Here is a 15,490-nt window from a genome sequence, read left to right as displayed (position 1 = left end):
TCTCCTTCCTCTTCTTTTTAAATCTTGTGCTTTTTTTTATATATATATAAAAATAAAGTGGAAAAAGTGATGACTTAGGAGCTGAGTGAGTGGCCTGTGTGAAGCTGCTTCTTTCAAGCACGGCTCGGCTGGGTCCCCCGCCCGCCGTAGTGCTGTGACGATACCAAGACGAACGTGACTGGAAGCTCTTTATTGGCATACAGACCAGCAGCCCCCCGCCTGCCTGCCCACCCCGGTCACTGGCTCAGCCGCACCTCGTAGGTCACCATGTGGTAGTTGTCCCAGGCAAACAGCCTTCTCTCTGCGGGGTTGTAGTCCAGCGTACTCGTATAGCCAAAGCGGTTCTGGAAGGGGATGTGGAGGGGCCGTCCCACCGCCACCGCCGTGCTGAAGCCGTAGTTGATGGTGGAGTTGGCAGTGCCGTAGCTGGCCAGCGTGTAGAGCGTGCCGCACACCAGGAAGGCGTTGGCCACGGCCTGCTTGCGGATGTTGGTCTGCAGGGTACGCCGCACCTCGAGGCTGGCCGGGTTGAGCTGGGACAGGACGATGGCCCCCCTGGCCTTGCTGGTGCTGTAGATGGCCCACAGGCCACTCTCGTCGACGGCCAGGTCGATGTCGGTGTAGCCGCCCCACGAGTAGGGGTACTGGCCGTGAAAGCCGGCGTGGGGTAGCTCTCGGGGGCGGCGATGCTCTCGCTGTTCAGGTCGTAGCGGATGAGGGTGCGAGACTTGCGCCGCTGGTAGTAGAGCGAGCCCCCAAACACCACGGCCCCCGTGCTCTCCATCGCCTCGGGCAGGACCAGCACTCGGCTGGGAAATCCCCTTTCAAACTGCTCTCCATTCTCGTAGCAGAAGAGCTGGCGCACGTCGCTGCCCACGGTGTCCACTCGCCAGACGGTCTCGGCTGTGTAGGGGGGCATCGGCTCGGGGTCTCTCATCCACACCCCATACTTGCCCGCGATGCTCTCCGCCTGTCTGTGGCTGACTGGCTCCCCAATCCAGACGAGATCCCCACAGCCTGGAGGACAGGAGGGCACAGTTGGACACTCGCCATCACGCACGGGCAGTCGTGTGCTCCAGTGGCACAACAAGCTTACCTGAATCTAGTGGACGGGTGGGCGGAGTCTGCATCATCTGGGAGGCGGGCACCTCTGTCACCTCAGACTTGAGTTCCATGAAACTGGGGCCCCGGAGATCCCAGAAACGGGTGTCTGCGCCAGATAAAGGGGGATGTCAAAAAGTGAGGAGGCAGCCGAGGTGCATCCTGCCCTGACACGCCACCCTGCCCGCCACTCACCTGTGCTGCCGGCTCTGTGGTGGCACTGGTTCGCCTTCAGGTGCCTGTTCTCCTCCTGCAGACGTGCCATCTCCCGCTCCAGGCTCACCTGGCTGGCTGTCGGGGTCCCCTGGATGACGCGGCTGAGCAGTCCCTCCACCAGGCTGAGGCGGTTCTTGATGGCCTCGATCTCGGGTTCACCCGCCGCCTCTGGACAGCTGCCTTCGACAGGACTGGGCACAGTGAAGGTGTAAAGGCAGTGCCCATTCTTGTTGGCCTTTTGCAGGGTGGCAGTGTTGCCTACGCAGGCCCCCAGCAGGCAGGAGACACAGAGGAGCAGAAGCTGGGCATCCATCCTGGTGGTGTTTGTGCGCGGGCCGATGGCGCAGCAGTTTATAGTGCGACGGGGGGGGCGGGAGCGAGCGGCCCACCAGTGACGCATGCTGACAGGAGGCCCTCCGCTGGGGTGGGGAGTTGGCAGCGCTCAGTCAGGGATCGGGTTGCGCGGGAGGGGGAGAGTAAATGCGCTGCAAGGCGCTATAAAGATGAGCGCTGTTATCATTCCACAAATTCCAGAGCTCAGCTTCCGATATTAATAGCGCGGCGCCAGCGGCTCCCGTTTCTACTGGCTTACGCATTCCCAGAAGGCTGTGCCAGCCCATTGACCACAGCAGGGTAAACACAGGCTGAGTGCAGTGACTTTATTGAACAATTCAAGGGTACAATCAGAGTGGTCCCAGGTGTCGCTCGGGGTGGGGGGCCGCAGCTGCTACTGGTAGTGCAGGACAAGAGCAACTAGAAAGAGAAGGCCGAGGTCAGCACAGGCAGAAGAGCAGGGCTGGCACAATCGCCTACCATGATACCCACCAACGATGACGAGGAAAAGGATGAGCCCTACAAGCGCCGCTCCCACCTTCATCTGCAAAACATGAGCAGAGGTCACACAAACGCCAGGCAAGCCTGGCATCCGTGGCATAAAAGGCAGCCACTCACCCGACAGTCGGTCCACCACATGCTCCGCCGCAGCTTCCTGGCTCTGCTGCTGAAGGCGGCTGCCTGGTCACAAAGACCATCTGAAAGAGAGATGACAAGAGAGAGACCCCCCAAGACCACTGTACCCAGTTCCTCAGCAGACGTCCGCCCCTAATGGACGTTCCTTACCTGACTTATCCTGCAGCTCCTCCAGCCGCTCGCCTCGGTCGATGACCCGCGTGATGTTTTCCTGCATGACATCGATCACCTCGTCCACCTGCGTCTGCACCCTGGCAGGAGAGGGAGCTCAGACAAGCCCGCTGTGCCCACTGATGTAAGAAACGTATTGGAGGTCAACTTACTGCCGGATCTTGTCATTGGGGCCCCTCCTGAAACACAGACAACAGGTGTGCTGAGGGGCTTGGGGACAGCCATGTCCCTGCCTAACTCCCTCCCACACCTCTCTGCCACTTACAGGAAGAAGTCCTCCTCTTCACCCGAGTCTTCCTCTAGAAGGTTCCTCTGAAACACACGCGACATTGGCAGTCAGCCGTGGCCGTCACCCCAGTGCCCCCGACAGGCCCCGCCCACATTCCGCCCTCGCGCACCCTGCAATTAGCGCGCGCCGCTGATTCATGGCACGAGAATGACGGGCGGCTGAGGCACCTGGACGCCCGCGGCCACGCAGACCAGCTGACCGACAGTGCGGAGCGGCGCGGCGCGGCGCAACTCACCCGCTCGCTCCTCACGGACCCCGCCAGCTCGTCGGCGTTCAGGTGACGCTTGAATTTGGGGGGCATGATGCCCAGCTGCAAGACACAAAGGCGCATGTGAGTGGGTGGTCAAAAGCAGCACCGACCCCGCCGATGCGGCCGCTAGCCCACCCATCCCGCACGCCCGCGTCGGCGCCGCTCTCCCGCTTACGTGTCACGCACTTAAACCGGCTGTCCGCAGCAGCCCCGGCTCGGCTCCGGTCCGACTGGGCGTCAAAATTCCAATGGAACAGCCCGCTCGCCTCCGTCTCTTCCGGTTTCGTGCCTCTGGCGCGCCGTGACCCGGAAGAGGATCCGCTTGGCGCCTGCTCACGTGACCTCGGGGCGCCTGCTTCAGTTTGTTGTTTTCTTCGCCTGTCTGCGGACCTCACGCGCCGCAGCTCCTTGTTGGCCCGCACTCAGTGCTTTAGGGACGGGCGGCAGCGCCAATAAAAATGGGCATCGATGAAGCAGACTTGGCACGTCAGTGCGTCAGGCAGGTGGGTGGGTAGACTCGAGTTTGTCGTATACGGTTCTAGAAACGGGACAGCGAATGTAAAATACCGCAAATGGTGAACCTATAAATGTAAATATGTCCAATGATGGCGTTTCGTTAATATTGAAAGAGAGAAACCTAAATAAATAACTTGATATAAGAGGATTGAGGGGAGAGCAGCGGGTGGGACCGAATGACCTTTACGGCAACAGTCCTGGCAGCGGCCATGAAGGGCAGCTTTGAGCTGAAGACGCCGTGAGCTCTTGAGGAGGAGGAGGAGGCCACAGCTGGATGAGTGAGTGAGGACGGCAGGGGGCTGGAGCCGCGTTGTGACACCTTGGGGTGGGGACAGGCGCTGGAATACGAGGGGCTTGCAGAACGACTCGGGCCTTCGGACCCCCGAAGCAGGTAACTGAACAAGAACACCCAGCTGCCATTGGGTGCCCCCGCGTTTATTGGGGGCCCATGGAGGGCTGCTTTTGTTTTGTTTCATTAGAACTCCTCTGTTGGCTCAGGTTACTCCTGTTTACTGCTTTATTACGTCGCTACCTGTGATAGACCAACAGAACTTGACTTGTCCTCAGGGTGAGATGTTGCTTTTTACAGAAGCTCTTTGAATAAATAAATAAATAAGTCTGCAGACACACAAGGATGATTGTAAAGCAGCAAAGTTAAAAAGAAAGAGAACATGGCGGTCCCAGTCGGGCGCTACACAGGCCCCGGTTGTGTCCCTTGTCACACTTCAGCTGATTTGATTTGTTGCCCTAAAGTCCTCTGAGCGTCACAGGGAGGACGTGCAGCGTTGTTCATAATGGCACTCGGGTTTGGTTTAATTCTCTCCTCTTCAACCTCCAGGGGGTCCAGCAGGTGTCCTGTAACTGAGCCTGCTGATGCGGTGGTCCCCTCTTGTCACCAGCTCGGCACACCACGCTGGCCACCACAGAGTTATAGAAGACATGAAGGACGTCACTTCCCACATTAACTCTTTGAGGGCTGAATATTTTTTCCTAAAGCACACCAAGCAATCGTTTCACACGTTAAAAGTGTCTGCTGCTGCGTGTTGTGGCCACCCGGTCTCTTGCAGCGGCACAACGGCTGGCACGAAAGAGTGACAGCCGTTGTGCCAGGCGTTTAGTCCTCCCAGGCAGACGTGTCCAGCAGCGCCATTAGCTGATGCTGGTACCTCACATTCGTTTTTGATTACTTGCATCAAAACGGGAGTCTGACACGTCCCCGTCCAGTTCAGCGACAACTCGCAAAACGTCGTCCACGCTGTTGTCTGCTCTTCGTTATTGGCGCGAGTCCATGGAGTCTCGGTCGGACCCACAAAGCTAAACTTCCTTCTAGCAAAGAGAGTCGAACTAAAACGTCACGGTGGGCCTGGTCACCGTTTACCGTCGATTAGCACCCCGACCAAAGTCGACCTGAAAGAGTTAAAGGAGCGTCAGTCCAGCCTGTCACCGATGTGGACCCCCAAGTACCACCGCTACCTCCGGTCCGTGACTGGCGCCCGGCCGGAGAGGCTCTCGGGCGCAGACTGAAGTCCTCCCTGAGGGTGTCTGCAGGTGACCTGCTTGTGGGCACAGGTGCCCGAGGCCGGCCTGTCCATGTGGAGCTCCCACGGTCCTCGAGTGTCGCAGATCACAGACCGACGGCGGGGCGGCCATCTCTAAATGTTCTTCTTTATTTCTGAAGCCAGCTGACCGGGAGGAGAAGAGAGCCAGGAAAGTGAAGTCATCAGGCGCTGCGAGCGACGGGAGAAACTCTGTGCCACTCTCAGGCTGGCAGATTCTACTGTGATAAGGAAAAGCTACGAGTCAAATGGAGGTGGCGGACGAATGTGGCACCAAACGTCACCAAATGTCACCACGAGGTCTTTGAAGAACTGGAAAACGTATCTGGTGCGCTGGATGGAGACTCTTGCGGATCGAGGCGTCCCTTTGTCCACGGCGCCAATCCAGCAGAGGACCCGAGGATCAGGGCGGTGGAGTCGGGCAGGCGGGCGAAGGCCTTGTCATTCAAAGCGAGCCACGGCTGGTTTGAGAGGTTCAAGACCCCCCGTGCCAGGCTGCGTAACCTCAAGATCACCGGAGACGAAGGAGGCTACGGTGCCAAACGGATCTTGAGCGCTGGCAAAATGGGACTCATCTGGAAGAGGATGGCATTTCGTGCCTTCATCTCTCGGGGTGAAAAGGCGGGCACGGGGCATCGAAGGACTGGCTTACCCTGCTACTCTCAACTGTGCAGCGGATGTGAAATTAAAGCCACTGCTGGTTTACCCTGACGAGCCCCCCGCCAGTGGTGTGGTGGTCAAGCCGTGAAGCCTGGGTCACATGGCATGAGTGGTCGTCAATAGTCTGCCCGGCCCCCCGTCTCAGCTCAGCTATGGAGACAACATTCAGGTGGCATTTCTGCCCCCAAACCTGTTGTCTCTGCTGCCACAGCACTCGGACCAGGGCTTTAGTGCCATGTTCAGGGCACTTTACTTACAGCTGCTGCTGCACTGCCCGCTCGATGGGGCTGATGCCAATGAAGAAGCCTCCCTGGAATGGCTCTGACAACGCTTTGGCATCGAGAATTCATTAACTCTGCTTGGCAAAAAGTGTCTCGGCCAACAATGACTGCCTTTTGGAGAACACTTTGCTCCCAGTTGGCACCCCAATTGATTGGCAAAGGAGGAAGTGCCAGAGGTAAAGGAGAGGATTTTGGTTCTGGCAAAGGAGGTCGGATATGACGAGGTCGATGCCAAGGCTGTGGAAGACTTGCTGAACTTGCATAATGAGAACCGGACAACTGAGGAAGAGGAGAAGGGAGAACGAGAAGAAGAAACGACACTGGAGCACCGCCAAGTGACGGACCTCGCCAGGGCGTGGCGAGAAGTGCAGCATTTCAAGATGCCATCGCCTGGGTGCTGGCACCCTACAAGGAGGTGTCCACAGGGGGACCCCCCTCGACATCACCAGACTCCTCTCGTGTGTTTTGGGAGACCATCCAGATGTGGGTCGTGGGGGCAGCGGTCTAAGCAGTGATGCCAGGCCTCCATTTTGCCCACCGCTTCCTCTTGAGGGGGTCTGCCAGCGAGGGTGCCCGTGTTCTCTCTTTCTGTTGTCGTTACTTGGGTACGAGTTAGACAGAAAATGAAGAGGACCCCCACTTATTGAAATGGGGGGGCACTGAGTTAACATTGATACAAAGTGAGAATTGGGGTACCACCTGAGGGGTCTGAATTGAAGTCACAGCCACGGGTGCAGATGGCTGCAGCGGGTACTTTGTGGGTGGCTCTACTGCTGTGCTCATCACCACCACAGGTTAAAGATCAGTGAGGTCAACAGATAAACTTTTAGAAGCGGGCAGCGAGCAGCGGGCATGTTGATGAGGTCCCGCCGAGTGACTCCTAGGAATCGCGCTAAAGGACCTACGGGCGCTGCCAGCCACTTCACGTTCGAGTGGCACTCCTGGTGACGTCTTGGTGTTTTCTGACACTTTGCTACAGAGAAGGTGATAATAAGCATTGTGACCTCCAAGGGTGCCATGGACCCCCAGACACAAGCCCACCAAGACACCCCCGGGTGCAAGTAAACGTGGTGTTAACTCACTCTCACGCGTGGCCCAACGCAGCACAGAGAAGCCGACTCCTCCTCTTCCTCGAGTCCCCCTGCGTGTGTGTGTGTGTTGTCCTGCTCCTCCCCCAACTCCAAGTCCTCTGGTGGTCCTCGAGCAACTCCCGTGACTAATTCAAGAGCTGAGCCCCCCTGAAAGTTGGGATTGTGAGTCCCACAGGTCCCAGCATGCCCTGCGGGAGGCTGCCATCTGCTGTAGTCAGCAGTGGTCATCTCCTGTGGCCCGTCATCGCACTGGCCTCCTGGCTGGCTAAGGGGGGTCTCCGTCCATCACAGGAGTAAAAGAAGACCCCAAATCCTGTAGGACATTGTACCGAGTCACACAAACTTCACATCGAGTGTCAGAGGGACGAGCACTGAGGAGGACGGCAATGAGCACTTCCACAAGACTGCCCCTCCGTATTTAGGGCAGCACGGACCCCTGATGCTCACCACACTTTCACAAGATTGCCCCTCCGTTATTAGGGCAGCACAGACCCCTGATGCCTACCACACTTTCACAAGACTGCCCCTCCATTATTAGGGCAGCACAGACCCCTGATGCCCACCACACTTTCACAAGACTGCCCCTCCATTATTATGGCAGCACGGACCCCTGATGCCCGCCACACTTTCACAAGACTGCCCCTCCGTTATTAGGGCAGCACGGACCCCTGATGCCTGCCACACTTTCACAAGACTGCCCCTCCATTATTATGGCAGCACGGACCCCTGATGCCCGCCACACTTTCACAAGACTGCCCCTCGTATGCCACAGTAGCCGATACTTGGACTGGCCAAGGCTCTTCATGCACACTTGATAAGTCGTGTTGACCCTCCAGAGTGGCATGGCATCACCTTCTACAGTGCCCCGGGCATTTCTGCCAGCCTTTTTGAGCCCCCCAGGCCTGGCAGGAGTCACGCGGATGGCCCAGGGCAGAGCCCGGTGTACCTGTGTGACACTTTGCTGTCAGTCACACATCCAGGTGACCATCTGTGTGTTACTCGCCTACTGAGGAACGTATGCAGAGGTGACAAAGCGGGCAGAGCTTGTGAGAACATCTCAAGTCACCTTGGCACACGAGCTGTGAAATGCGCCACAAGTATTGATAATTAAAGATACCCCGCACACTTCATGGCACTTTGAACCCGGGATTGAATGGCAGCAGACGTTAACACTCACAGACCATGCACTTTTAATTGGCATAGGGTGGCGTGACTGGGAGGCACTCTGGCTGGCAGGTGGGTGGTAAGCCAGTTCAGGCGGGCACATCCAAGGGCTGTTTACAGTTTTCTTCTGCGTCCCGACCCACCGCCAGAGGGGAGCCGTTTGAGTCGGGTGCCGCCGCCATCACACGCAAGCTGACTAGCGCCAGGTCACGGTGGCTTACTGCCAGCAGCCTAGACGGGCTATAATTAGGGGGCCCTCGCCAGAGCACAGGGATGACTGCTGCTAATCCCATTAGAGCGGGAAGGCGGGGCTGGCATGCCCACACAAGCTGGCGTTGGGTAACAGGGTCCTGCCAGTGAATGACACGTTGAGCCCAGTGAAGCTTCAAGCCGTTTATTAGGTGGTCAGACCTCTGTGGCACCAAAGTGCTCGGCCATGGCCTTTAGGGCTCTGTACCTGTGAGAGATCTGGTTCTTCTGCTCTTTGGGCATCTCGGCGTACCTGAAAGAGACAGAGGGGGCATCACTACAAGCGTGGGCACCCAAAGCGACCAGATGAAGCCACTGCCCTCTTGTGGAGAGGGGCCGTAAACTCACGTCTGCTCAAATCCATCTGGCAGGAAGCAGGGGTCCCAGCCGAAGTCCCGCGGCCCACGAGGCTCCACGATGCGGCCCTAGAAAATACAAGAAAAGCAGTTGAGCCGGCGTGGTGGTGTGGTGGACGGGCGCTGCGCCCACTCACGCCTCTCACCTCAGTCACTCCCCTAAAGAGTAGCACTGGCGCTGCCCTTCCTGAGCTGTAGGCAAACGTGCAAAGTGCCAAGGCGCTCTTGTCCTCAAAGCCGGCCAGCAGCTTGTAGAGACCTGGGGAGAGAAAAATAATAACACAGGTGCATTGTGGGAGGGGGGCGACTCATCTCACCCCCACAGCCCCCCGCAAGCTTCTCACCTTCGGGTTTCAGTTTGTCCAAAAACCACTTGCTGAAAAAAAAAGACAGAAAAGGAGTGAGGTGGGTCGTGATTGGAGGGGCTGTGCCCACAAAGGCTGGCCTGGCACAAGTACTCACATGTAGGGGCCGGGCAGCCCCCCCAAAGCGTTGAAGCACAGGCAGGTATCCTCGACGATGACGGGCCCATCCACCTTCACAGGGAGAAAAACAAAATAACTCGGGCAGATTGGCACAGCTGGCACTCCTCAGTGGGCAAAACTCCAGCACACACCCACCTGTCGCGCTGCCTCCTGGCACTTCTGAATGGAGATCTCATCCGGCTCCCCCTGGTACTCTGGCACTGCAGGGACAAAAAGCAGCTCAGTGACAGAAAACAAAAAAAATAAAAAAAACCGGAGGGCATCCAGTAGACCCTACAGAGGAGTGCCACTGCCTGCCCACCCTGCACCAGGGAATTCACAAGCTGCTTGTACTCACAGTCAATCTTCCTTGGCACCAACGTGTACGGGAACTTGCTTCCTAAGATCTGAACCACCTGGGAATGAGAGGCAGTAGATCAGCGCCATGGCAGTGTGGCACACAGGCAGCCACCACCCGCTTTGGGCTTCGATCACATGCTGTGGCTACTGCTGCTGAATGTGTTGTGCCACGGCCTCCTGTGGCACCAGCCCTGTCTGGGTGCGTCTCAAAGCACTGCGTGAACCCCACGTGGCATTTCATTGTTGGCCCTTTAACCACCCATGCCCATATCTGCCAGCTAAACATTTTACAAGGTCTGTCACATGAGGGCACATGGAGTCAAGCAGATGGCACCTACCAGCCTTTACTGAGAACCAGCTGACACCCATCAACTCAGCATGTGACCTCCTCTGCACCTCATTCCGTGACCCCGTTGGCATGAGGCATCAGCATTTGTGACTGTGGCATTGTGGAGGTGTGGCAAATGACAAATCTCTCCAATCAAAACGCAGGAGTCGGCTGAATGGCGACCTCAAACGGGCCTGACAGCTCTGGTGGCCATCAGCCCGCTGACTTGAGGGCAAACCTCCAGATGGGTGACTTGTGACGTGCCATACATGAAACGGCAGCTCTCTGCGTGTCTGTTTTAGGGGCCTCAACTGGAGCTTCAGGAGTAAAAGGACAACCAGAGTGACCGCCACGCGTGAGCCTGGAGCAGGTCAGTCGGGGGACGGTTGACGCTCTTGTCTTGTGCCCCCTCAAACTTGGCTGCTTACCAAATGGCAAAAGGAACTTTGGCTAGAAATCCAAGGCAGGGTGGCACAGGAAACCTCAGCTCTCCATTGACCCTGCGCCTCCGTGGGCTCCTCCGTGTGACAAAACCACACATCTTAGGCTGAGGGACCGGAGTGTGGGGGACAGGAGTGTGTCCTGCCACCCTGAAGGATAGACTGATGGACAAAATCTGCGGTCCCAGCATCAAGTCAGAAGAACACTAAACACCTCAAAGCGCCGTCAAGGGGGACCAACTCTGCTTCTGTGGACTTTCTCACCTGGAAACGAATCCGAAGGGAACGCGCGACTTGACTACGGAATTAGTAGGAAGGAGAATTTAAAAAAAAAATCACAGCGAGTTAATAAACAGTTGAAAAAATGACAAATAAGAGAAATGAGAAGACGAGAGCAACCAACATGAAGGATATCAGGGGGGCTAAAAGACAACGAGAGGAGTGGAGCTGAGAAGACGAAAGACGACATGAAGTAGAAGTAAGAGAAGAGTCAAGGAGGAGGTGAGGGGATTACAACATACAGAGAGTGAAATGGCGGACCCCTAAACTTAAAGTGTTCTGAGGTCTCCACAGGTGAGCCAGTGGACAACCTCAGAGGAGTAACAGGGACTACTAGATGGAAATTGTGAAGAGAGAAGAGCAGCTGAGATGAAATAAGATGACATCACACAAATCACCAGGAGCCAATGATATGGACACTCGGGGTCTTAAGGAGGTCAGTGAGTACCGACAGAAACGCTGGACACGCATTATAGGAAGTCCCTGGAGAAACTCTGAAGGTCTGGAAAATGGCAAACAACATCCCATTAAATAAAAAGGGTGAGCGGGCAGATCAGAGCAACGATAGGCCAGTAGGCTTAATGGGCATCACAGGAAAATTAATGGAAGGAATTATTAAGGAGAAGATGGAGCAACACATGGCAAGGACAGGACAGTCAGCGTGGGGTCAGAAGAGGGAGGTCGTGTTTGACCAACAGGCTGGAATTCAATGAGGAGGAACACAAGGATACGACCAGAGAGGAGGAGATGAGGTTAGTGATGTGGACTTTCAGAAAGCAATTGATGAGGTGCCACCTGAGAGGTTGGGCATCAAGTTAAAAGAAGTGGGAGTTCAGGGTGATGTTTTTAGATGGGTGCAGAATTGGCTCAGACACAGGAAGCAGAGGGTGATGGTGCGAGGAACCTCAAAGAACTGGCCGATGTTAAGAGTGGTGACCAGCAGGGGGCAGTGAGGGGGCCGCTGCTATTTTTAATATCTATAAATGACTTAGATTGGAATATAAGGAACAAGCTGGTGAAGTTCACAGATGATACCAAGATAGGTGGATTAGCAGATAATTTGGAATCCGTTAGATCATCACAGAAGGACTTGGATAGCAGACAGGCTTGGGCAGATTGGTGGACGATGAAATGTAATGTCAGTAAATGTAAAGAATTACACATAGGAAGTAAAAATGTGAGGTCTGAATACACAATGGGGGTCTGAACATCGAGAGTCCACCTTATGAGGAGGATTTAGGAGTCATAGTGGACTCTAAGCTGTCAACTTCCAGACAGTGTTCAGGAGCCATTAACAGACTGTCAGGTTATATAGCGCCTTGACGTGTGGAGTTCAAGTCACAGGAGGTGACACTCAGGCTTTATAACTCACTGGTGAGGTCACATCTGGAGTATGGGGGGCAGTTGGGGTCTCCATAAAGACACAGCAGCACAAGAGAAGGTCCAGAGAAGAGCGACTAGGCTGATTACGGGGGGCTACAGTGGACAAGTGATGAAGATTAAAAGAGCTGAGCCTTTACAGAGAGGAAGAGGAGACCTGAGTGAAGGGTTTAAATGATGAAGAGGAGTCAGTCCAGTGACTTTAAAATGACTTCACGGGGACACAGCTGGACAACTTGTTCTTCACACTGATGAGCAGAGACACACAGAGTAGGTGACCAAGTCATTTGGTGGGCAACAGGACTTTAGGGACGTTCTACTTGTCATTCTGTGGAGTGAACTGGTTTGGACTGGTGAGCCTTGCTGGTCTGAATGGCCTGCTCTCGTCCACTTTGTTCTCTTCATCTCCTCCTCTTTATTTTTTATTTATTTTCCAGCTCAAGAGTTCCGACTGAATTCCTGATATAAACCCATCAACCCGAACTGGTTAGCCATCCCATAATTTAGAGGCCTGCAGCTGTTACTCGTCTGCATGGTTTGCTGGCCATGAGCAGACAAAGTGCAGGAAGGTGTGGGCATCTCGCCGGGTACTCAGCAAGGAGCAGAACCTCAAGAGGAGCCTCAGATTTAGTTTCAGAATTGACGCAGATTACACTTAAGGGTTGATGGATTGCCACTCGTCATCGATTACACTTTTTAATGTCACTTAATGCCAAGACAGACACTCAGACTTTGCTGGGCACCTTAAACATCCACCTCTGACGAGTCCCACGCTTCTTTATCTCCTGTCATCAGGGCGTCTTTAAGTAACCTTCACACGTAAACTCAGTTTTCTGGTTTTACAGCAGAACCCCAGCAGCACATCACGAAGAAGATGGCCATCAAACAAAGTTAGAGCAGTGGGCGTATTGGGCATACTGGCCTGATGCCACCTGCTCACCCTGTGAACTCACTTAGGAATGTGGTGGGCGAGTCCTGTCTGACAGAAGACCCGCTGCTCTCCGCTCTTAACAAACACGCCGGGGACTCGGCACTGACGGTCGACGTCTTCTCACTTTACTGGTCCACTTGGCCAGCGCAACACCCAGTAAGCAACGACAAACGCGATCCGAGATTTACAAACGTGCGGCACAACAGAAGGACTCGCATTACAAAGACTCCAGCTCCTTCAACAGTAGAGGGCGCTGCTGGCCCTGGCCAGGTGTCCCCAGATATTCAGAACTGTCACCAATCTCCACCCCCTGGCCTTGAGCGCTCAGTGAATGGACTTTATGACGATTAGAATTTCCTTACTTCTAACAGCCTCCCTCCTCAGCGCGGGTTTCATTCTCGCTCAGAAGGCTTACAATCACCGAGTCTCATCAAACGTCAAGATGAAGAAGCCGTTTTCAAATTTACCGTCACACCCATTAAGGTGGAGGACGTAGAAATGAGACGAAAGACGAGACCCCTGAGGGGACAGCATGGCAGGCAGATGGCCATCGACTCTCGTGACTTCAGTCCTGTCAGCCACCCTAACACATTACAATCCAAACTGAAATCATCCACACGTCTCTCTAGAAGACGATGGGGCTGGACGGTGTCCATACCTGAAGAGGCGGAGCCTCACATGCGCCCTGATGCCCTCCAAGTGGCCATAAGATGGCACAAGTCCCTCTACTGGGTCTAATAAACTGAGCCTGCTCTGCCAGCTGCCTCACTCGAAGTTCTTCTTAAGCAGTGATGTCCAAGCCACTGGTCAGAAGTCATCAAAGCTTACTGGCTACTGAAGTTCTGTCCCCCGTTTCCACAGCCTCCAGAATGCCAGGCGAGCTTTCCAATCGCTCCTTTAATGAGCCAGCGCTTTGGAAGAGCTCTGAATTCCGGTCGTTTCCAAAACCGTCCCACTAAACTGACCTTACGTCACTCCTGGTGAAGTGTCTCGCCGTACAGGTCGGCTCCACTGCAGTTTGTGCAGGAGGGGGTCCTGAATGTCCTCCATACCAGTCGGAATCCCGTTCATGAACTTTACTTCAGCCTTTGCCTCCATGAAGCCCAACGTCCTCTGCAGTAAACTCCAGGGGCTGTATGTGGACCCCCGTCTCACCCCAGGGATTATGGGCTTTCTCCTTAACATGGAGCAGTTTGTTGAGGCTGACATTTAATGATCTTGTTAAAGTCCATCATACATCAGTAGCTTCTCCACAAGGCACACGGATCGCCCCGGTGCTCTTCTCTGTCCATACTGAGAGGACCTGAGATCAACTGCTCAGCTGTCAGGCTTGTAGACGAAATGGCACTGAGCGACACCTCTAACAATGGGGCACATTGGGAGGATGAAGAACCTCCAGCTAATTGTGAGCTGCTCATTGGAGAATTCTGACCCAGTAGGCAGAATCGCAGCAATAGAAAACATCTCACCAAGCACCCTATGGAGCTCCTCTACACGCCATATGGCCCGGTTTGGGGGTCTGTCGAGGACTAATAAGAACAAGCCATTGGGGGTCTCCTCTTTGTGGACAATCACAATTGGGGCTTCACAAACTGCACAACCAAAATGGAGAAGACTGTAAAGGACCAGACACAGTGCATGATTCCCAGATTCCCAACGTTACCTTCTGAAAGATGACACCTGCTGCCAAAACAAACAGAAGCAGAAGTAACATCAACTGTCGGTAGTAAAACGTTTAAAAAGAACAATACGTTCATAAACCTGCCGCTGCTTCCTTTGTGCTTCACTGCGCGCCTCGCATGAAGCAAAAGTTCACTTGTGGACAAGAACGGTCAACGACTTTGGAACCTTCTGTTGTTCGACTGCCAGCCTGAAATGAACCACAAGCTCAGCTGCCCTGCCCTGCCCTGCCATACCCTGCAGAGGGTCTGCTCTCACATCCTTCAGAACAAAAGGCTTTCCTCCGCCTTCAGACTCAAATCTCCCGTCACATCCATTAAATCGGAGTGGCAGGCAGTGGCCACCTAAGGTCTTAATGTCCGAGCATAGCGTCTACTCGGCTTGATCCTCACACTCAATCTCGGAATCTTCTCCCACGTCAGCTGGGCGGACTTCCCAGCGACCCCCGAACAGATCCACGGCATGAACGTGGACAGGGAGAGTCCGTGTGTCGAGACTCCAAGCCGATAGTCGCGCTCAGGCCGCGGTGCTCTCGTCCATCGGCGTGCCGCCATTTAACTCTGCAGTCTTTGATGTTATGCCCGAGTCCGAACGCTACAGCCGTGCCACCCCACGATGCGTTATTTTAAGACGTCCCCGCCTCGCCTCCTCGTCGCCCACTCTCACCTCTTCCAGTTTCTTGCTGTTGCCCGTCACAAACACCACACTGCGGTTCGCCGGCGCCGCCATAGCTGCAGACCAATGGACCAATGAGAGGGC

At 55.0% G+C, this 15,490-nt stretch overlaps 3 protein-coding genes across 5 annotated transcripts; all 3 read right to left on the bottom strand.

Annotated features, from left to right (window-relative positions):
- Window positions 1–227: 227 nt before the first annotated feature.
- On the bottom strand, window positions 228–1,843 carry myoc (myocilin). The gene is given in 4 exon segments (XM_039735880.1): window positions 228–679; window positions 682–1,017; window positions 1,097–1,210; window positions 1,297–1,843. Coding segments are annotated over 4 exon segments (1,314 nt in total). The 5' UTR covers window positions 1,718–1,843; the 3' UTR covers window positions 228–236.
- A 119-nt stretch (window positions 1,844–1,962) lies between these two features.
- vamp4 (vesicle-associated membrane protein 4) lies at window positions 1,963–3,354 on the bottom strand. 3 transcript variants are annotated; one of them, XM_039735883.1, is made up of 8 exons: window positions 3,183–3,318; window positions 2,982–3,056; window positions 2,723–2,769; window positions 2,610–2,636; window positions 2,437–2,537; window positions 2,269–2,348; window positions 2,143–2,194; window positions 1,963–2,070 (listed from the first exon to the last, which is right to left on the bottom strand). In XM_039735883.1, the coding sequence occupies exons 2-8, from the start codon at window positions 3,045–3,047 to the stop codon at window positions 2,045–2,047; spliced, it is 399 nt and encodes a 132-aa protein (XP_039591817.1). In that variant the 5' UTR covers window positions 3,048–3,056; window positions 3,183–3,318; the 3' UTR covers window positions 1,963–2,044. The 3 variants fall into 3 exon arrangements, with proteins under 3 accessions (XP_039591817.1, XP_039591816.1, XP_039591818.1); XM_039735882.1 differs by having other exon boundaries at window positions 3,172–3,317; XM_039735884.1 differs by lacking the exon at window positions 2,269–2,348 and having other exon boundaries at window positions 3,172–3,354.
- Window positions 3,355–8,642: 5,288 nt separating this feature from the next.
- itpa (inosine triphosphatase (nucleoside triphosphate pyrophosphatase)) lies at window positions 8,643–15,479 on the bottom strand. Its single transcript, XM_039735881.1, has 8 exons — window positions 15,398–15,479; window positions 9,692–9,749; window positions 9,490–9,554; window positions 9,332–9,405; window positions 9,214–9,245; window positions 9,016–9,128; window positions 8,862–8,938; window positions 8,643–8,766 (listed from the first exon to the last, which is right to left on the bottom strand). The coding sequence occupies exons 1-8, from the start codon at window positions 15,458–15,460 to the stop codon at window positions 8,670–8,672; spliced, it is 579 nt and encodes a 192-aa protein (XP_039591815.1). The 5' UTR covers window positions 15,461–15,479; the 3' UTR covers window positions 8,643–8,669.
- Between the last annotated feature and the right edge of the window lie 11 nt (window positions 15,480–15,490).

The sequence above is a fragment of the Polypterus senegalus genome, chromosome 14 (genome assembly GCF_016835505.1).
Source record: "Polypterus senegalus isolate Bchr_013 chromosome 14, ASM1683550v1, whole genome shotgun sequence".
Classification (NCBI taxonomy): domain Eukaryota; kingdom Metazoa; phylum Chordata; class Cladistia; order Polypteriformes; family Polypteridae; genus Polypterus; species Polypterus senegalus.
The sequence above is the reverse complement of the archived record's forward strand: the minus strand, read 5'-3'. Positions and strand labels throughout refer to the sequence as shown.